This window comes from Hyalella azteca, unplaced genomic scaffold (assembly GCF_000764305.2).
Source record: "Hyalella azteca isolate HAZT.00-mixed unplaced genomic scaffold, Hazt_2.0.2 contig16879, whole genome shotgun sequence".
In the NCBI taxonomy this organism is placed as follows: domain Eukaryota; kingdom Metazoa; phylum Arthropoda; class Malacostraca; order Amphipoda; family Hyalellidae; genus Hyalella; species Hyalella azteca.
The window spans coordinates 18,248-24,370 of NW_025946686.1; the positions used below are offsets into that span (position 1 = coordinate 18,248).

The window sequence follows — 6,123 nt, forward strand, 5'->3', positions numbered from 1 at the left end:
TTCATTTATATTCCATCGCACTGAGGAAGGCGTGCACTGGCTCAATATTATCAATGAAGATAATTTCAGGGGGAAACTTGAAGCAATAAGTCTACGGACCTGGAACGAAGATTTAATTATCTTTTTAAGAAGCATGTGGACATCATACGTTAGAATCTCATTTGAAATTCTGATATTTTTCCTGGATAATGGGACAGAAAATAATAATTGGACAAATTATGAAAATTTCATTTAAATGATGGTTTATTGCCTCATATTAGCAATTTCATGACAACGCTTAAAGATTTTATTGCTCAATTATGAGCGATGTATTTTTTCATGTATTAAAGCAAAATAAATGATAATGAAATATGAAATAATAATACGGCGAAATTGCCAGCAAGACGCTGCCAAAGAGCGATAGAGGACCAGACTAAATTAACCCACATCCTGTGATGATCGCTGTCAGTCAGTACCATCACCCACATCACCCCCAGTACCATCACCCCCATCACCCCCAGTACCATCACCCACATCACCCCCAGTACCATCACCCACATCACCCCCAGTACCATCACCCTCATCACCCCCAGTACCATCACCCACATCATCCCCAGTACCATCACCCACATCACCCCCAGTACCATCACCCTCATCACCCCCAGTACCATCACCCACATCATCCCCAGTACCATCACCCACATCACCCCCAGTACCATCACCCTCATCACCCCCAGTACCATCACCACATCACCCCCAGTACCATCACCCACATCATCCCCAGTACCATCACCCTCATCACCCCCAGTACCATCACCCACATCATCCCCAGTACCATCACCCTCATCACCCCCAGTACCATCACCCACATCATCCCCAGTACCATCACCCTCATCACCCCAGTACCATCACCCACATCACCCCAGTCCCATCACCCTCATCACCCCAGTACCATCACCCACATCATCCCTGTACCATCACCCACACCCGGTAATGATCGCTGTCAGTCCCCAAAGAAAAAATTACAGTCAATTGGCGACTCGGCATGGAACGAAAAAACCAAGGCTTAAGTCTTATCATTCGTTCAGTTTGTGGTCAATAACATGCGCTAAAATTGTTCGAGCATTTAATAAAAGCAACAATTATTTCATGGGGTATGAGCATTCAGCTTCCACCAAGTAGTTAAATTTTTTGCGGTAATTTCAGCAGCAATGCAAGCTCTTGTATCCTGTATCCTGTGTCTTTCGCGTTGATGCGAGACGACAGGAAGCTTTCCAACACAGTTCTAGTTGGCGATCTGGATTGACTGCAAATAAAAAGTAAGCGACTCTAAAATTTGATGCCTGTTTACCACGACACTACACATTATTATTGAAATGTCAGGATAATACACATTATTTTTCAATTATATGGGACAATACACATTATTTTTCAATACTTGTTAGAGTTCTAGGCATGCTCACTGGCAGATGCGATATGTGAAGAACGACACGAGTTCCGCAAGTGCTGAACTCCGGCCGAGTCGCGGCCTGGCACCGGCACCGCCGTGGCCCTGCAGTCAGTTACGCGCTGGCGGTCGCAGGGGTAGGGTCGTTGCTTGCTGTGCTCTTCTGCCCTGCCAGAGCCTGAGCCTTCCCTGGGTCTTAAGTCATGTCGATAATTGTTGGATGCTGACAGCATAACCTTCATTTGTTGGACATTATCAAGCACTTTAAGTAGTCTCGTAGAATGCTAGTGACGAATGATTATTAAATTAACGATTGTTTAGTAAAGTCGAAGCCCGAAGTTTAACCTTCATGTGAATGGCATATTGTTTATCATCGCGTTTAATTGCTGGTTCTGAATTTTGCCAGGCTAATGAAAATGTTGAAATCGTGAATGAAGAAACATATCGAATCGTTGATCAGTGGTCGCGCATACGTGAAAATTTCAAATCACGAGCAGAAAAAAACGAAATTCATATATCTTATAATAATTTTGTAGTTCGCTAAACTATTTGTTTATAGAGTTTTTTTATTTTATCTATCTATTATTGAATTTATTTTCATAGCGGTACGAAAGTAGGGATTAAAATTGATGCCGGCAAATTACATTCAATTATAATACTACTCGTTAATTGAAGCATTAAATAGAAGCCCTGCGACATGAGACGAGCTATAATTAGCAAAACCCATTCCATGCGTTAAAATTTTTCTATTGAGGGTTATAATAAAATAATTTTTTTCCTCACAGCAAAATTGCTTACAGCGACACACTCGCGCCAAACCAAACTCTGCGCGGCCATCTTTCTACGGGTGAGTTGTTTATATATAATGCCACTATAAAGTTTTGTACTGAGCTTGGCTCGATAAATCTCTTTTGTTCTTAAAAAAAGGAATAGAAAAAATTCAACGATTCATCTAAATAATTAAAGTTGATGGACGTCTGTACAAAACGTTGTTAGCTGTAGCCGTGGACCGCTCTAGGCAATCGACACATGAGAGACGGCCTCTTATATATTAATCATTTATGCCATGCGTGTTGCTGATTATAGAATTACATTGTGAACATAAAATTCGAGACAATATTTACGTAATTCTTGCTCTAAAAGACACGAATAATGGAGTTATTATATTAATTTAATCTTCAGAAATACATTTCAGCAAACAAATCGAACGAGCGAAACCTGCGTTTCCCGCCATTAAGCTCATATCGCGTGCCGCCCTCACCCCCACTATCCTCGTCCACTTGGCCATATTGAGAGTCGCTCATGTTGCACAACGCATAATTTTTACGAGAATTCGGAGCGTTCAGGCATATTTAAGAGCTTTTCGCTTAAGCTTCTGGGCTCTGGAGTACCGCAGACTTCGGGCGCGGGGCGTTAGCTGATGCCTTGCCTCACAACCGCCAGGGACTGAGAGTGGCCGCGACTGCAGGTTTTCCTATTGCGTTTCCGACCTCAACGAGAGAAATGCGTCCACTCTCGAGGGCCTGAGAGAAAAAATGAACCTCGGTTACAAATGACAAAGAAAAATTACTTCTGTGTTCAGACAACGAAAACGGGGGAGAGTGGGCGCTGGGCTGGACAGGATATTTTTAAGTTATATTTACTGATCGGTTATGAATGTTGTGCATGGACAATTTTTTCGGTGCAGTATAAATTGTGTAAGTAAATCAGGTTCAAATGATGAGCCTATTCTATGAAAAGTAATTTTAGAAAACAATTCTGTTATACGCTTAGTCTCCGAAGAACACCGTTTTACCATTTACTTGTTCAAGGAGAATACAATTTTATTCATGTTTTAACACTTCCTCACACATGTATACATAATATCTATTTTAGTTTAACTATGTGATAACAAAGTAAATTTTAGGAAGCATTTCGAATATTTTTACTAGCAAAATCTTCGTGCCACTGGCTCCACTGGTGTTAGGCCAATAGCTGGTGCCACTTTTACCCCAATTCCAGCATCTGCATGCAAGTGATATTCACCCCCTCTCCCCTGCCTCAGTTTTCTTTATCAGAGCAAAGAAGTGATTTTTGGCGGCCATTCGGCCTCTCCAGCGCCACCGAGGTTCATTTTTCGTCCTGCCAGAGGGAGTGGCTGCATTTTTCTCGTTTGTGTCGGAAATGCAAGGAAAGAAATTGTTGTCGCGGCCGAGCTCTGTTCATGGAGGCCCTGCAGCGGTCAGAAGGTCAAATATTCAGATTTGTTGTGCGATGGCTTGTTGAGGCGGCACAGCGTAAGAAATTTTACGAAGTTAAAGGAAAACCTTCTGACAATTTTATTAGAGGTTTCCCAATTAAAGGCAAACCTCTATGTATTTTCTATGTTGACTGTATTTATTCCATACCGGCACCAGGATTGAGTTGGTGGAGACATGGTACTATTAGTTCGTGGTACCTCTGGCATTTTGCAGTGGACCATTCGAACCAGAATTTTGGTACCTGAAAATACACAGAAATATGAGTAGAAGTGGTACACATCTGTAGATGGCCGCTGTTACGTTTTTACGTATTATGCTCAAATTAAATTAGAACTATAGTGATGGCATTAGTATGTCAATGTTAGGCTTGCAAGCCTTTGCCTCTCAGTCATGTATCAGATTCTACCGACTACAGTTCGCAAATCATTCGTCCCGTCTCTGCCCTTCTTCCGCCATAGTCCAGACTCAGGCAATTTGACAAAGCGACGGTAACCACAGCCAAAAATACAACTCTAGCTGATCTACATAAATCAGTTTGCAGGCTTGTTGGTGAATTCTATTTAAAATTTCGAATAGAAAAGTCAGCGGTCGAATAAGTGCCTGCGGTTTAGCGGTAACACGTCCTTCCTTCTCCTGAACTCTCTTGTTCACATCGCTGCGATTTTCTCTTTAGGCATTCAGAGGGAAGACTTCTAGTATATTCTCAATATGCCAGAAGACTTCTAGTATATTCTCAATATGCCTGAAGACTTCTAGTATATTCTCAATATGTCTGAAGACTTCTAGTATATTCTCAATATGTCTGAAGACTTCTAGCATATTCTCAATATGCCTGAAGACTTGAAGACTTCTAGTATATTCTCAATATGCCTGAAGACTTCTAATATATTCTCAGTGTGCCTGTAATAATTCTGTTACTATAAAAGTTGTTTCATTATCATAAGATAATACTTTCATCGGTCTGTCGAAATTTTTGACCTTTGACCAATCAGCTTAGGGAAACACTGCATAAGTTATACAAGTTTTGATAATTTTGTCAAAGTTGTAGAGTGGTGGTCTTCTCATAAATTGCACAATTTTCTCGAAAGTCTTCAACGCATATTTAATTGCCTTTCATCAATGACATTTTCAGATTATAATCCTAATCACAAATATATTGAAAAATGTGTGTTTTATATTTCAGTACCATAGCAAGAAATGTGTTCATTTTGCAATGAGTTTCATGAATTCTTTCATTTTAAAAGGCAAAACTTATTCACAATTTAATTTATGTACAGTCATCTACATCTGAATGATTTCGTTAAATGTTAGTATGCTTCCCAATTAGCAATTGACGAACTTGTTGGTCATCCATTGGTTGCAAAAAACTTTCGATCAGACCGAAAACCTCGTGGAAAAGTAGGCTTACTATTGAAGGACTCGGTCCTAGATACGGAGTGCACTTTTCAGTCCTGCAAAAGTTTTACATTCGAAACTATTCCAGCTTTGAAACTTGCGAAACTTGAGTATGAAACCAGCATGGCAGGGCTAGTGTTCTTTCGGCACTGCTGGGCAAATTGCGATTGGATTTTACGAAATCAATGCGGGACTCTGATTCAACTTAAAAGCGCGTCTCAAAAGAGTCACCAGAACCACAAAGTTTCATTGCGTTCGCAGGCTTCGGACACTGAAAAGCGTTGGACGCTTAATCAGCCTAACGTCCGCTTTTCAAAACTTTATTTTGATCAGTTTTTTCTTAGCTTTTTTATTTGGGGATTTAATTCAAATAGGGGCAAAATGAACATGATTTGAAGGCCCGTCATGCAAGCAAAGACGCTGTTGAAAATGGTTGTTGACATAATATTTCATTTTAAGGGAGCATAAGTATTGAACAACTTATAACAACTGCATTGGAGTGAGAGTGTCAGCTAACAGGCGTTGCTGCGATGAATAGAAAAAAGGGATGGGGTTGAACAATTAATATGACCCATCAAAATGATGTTATTAAATCGAGAGATGAACATCAAAATATCGTATTATAATAATATATTCATAATAATCAAGTAAATAAAAGTTTTTATTTTTAGGAATTTGAAGTATTTTCTATACCATATATTGCGAATTGAAAAAATTCTTCAACTAAACTTGCGTGTAACAAGTGTTTTTTATAAGAAAGAATTGTTTTCTTGGTACTTATTCGGTTCGATTATTTCAATTTTCTAGTGTCATGAAGAGTGAGCATTTGAGGGAATGGCTGACTTATTAATAATAAATTAGCTCATTGTAACGACCTAATCATTGTACACTTGCTTACGTGCGCTGAAGTATGCATGGTTGGGCTAACTGCAGGACGTGCACCAGTAACTGCAGGACGTGCACCAGTAACTGCAGGGTGTGCACCAGTAACTGCAGGACGTGCACCAGTAACTGCAGGACGTGCACCAGTAACTGCAGGACGTGCACCAGTAACTGCAGGAC

At 40.3% G+C, this 6,123-nt stretch overlaps 2 protein-coding genes across 2 annotated transcripts in view; both read left to right on the top strand.

Annotated features, from left to right (window-relative positions):
- Positions 1–434: 434 nt before the first annotated feature.
- On the top strand, positions 435–1,049 carry LOC108680778 (uncharacterized histidine-rich protein DDB_G0274557-like). The gene has a single exon (XM_018169680.1). The coding sequence runs from the start codon at positions 435–437 to the stop codon at positions 1,047–1,049; it is 615 nt and encodes a 204-aa protein (XP_018025169.1).
- Positions 1,050–2,168: 1,119 nt separating this feature from the next.
- LOC108680789 (protein crumbs) overlaps positions 2,169–6,123 on the top strand; it is a 32,657-nt gene continuing 28,702 nt past the window's right edge. The window contains exon 1 of the mRNA XM_018169693.2: positions 2,169–2,273. The gene's annotated coding sequence lies outside the window, so the exon portion shown is untranslated. The remainder of the gene's footprint in view (positions 2,274–6,123) is intronic.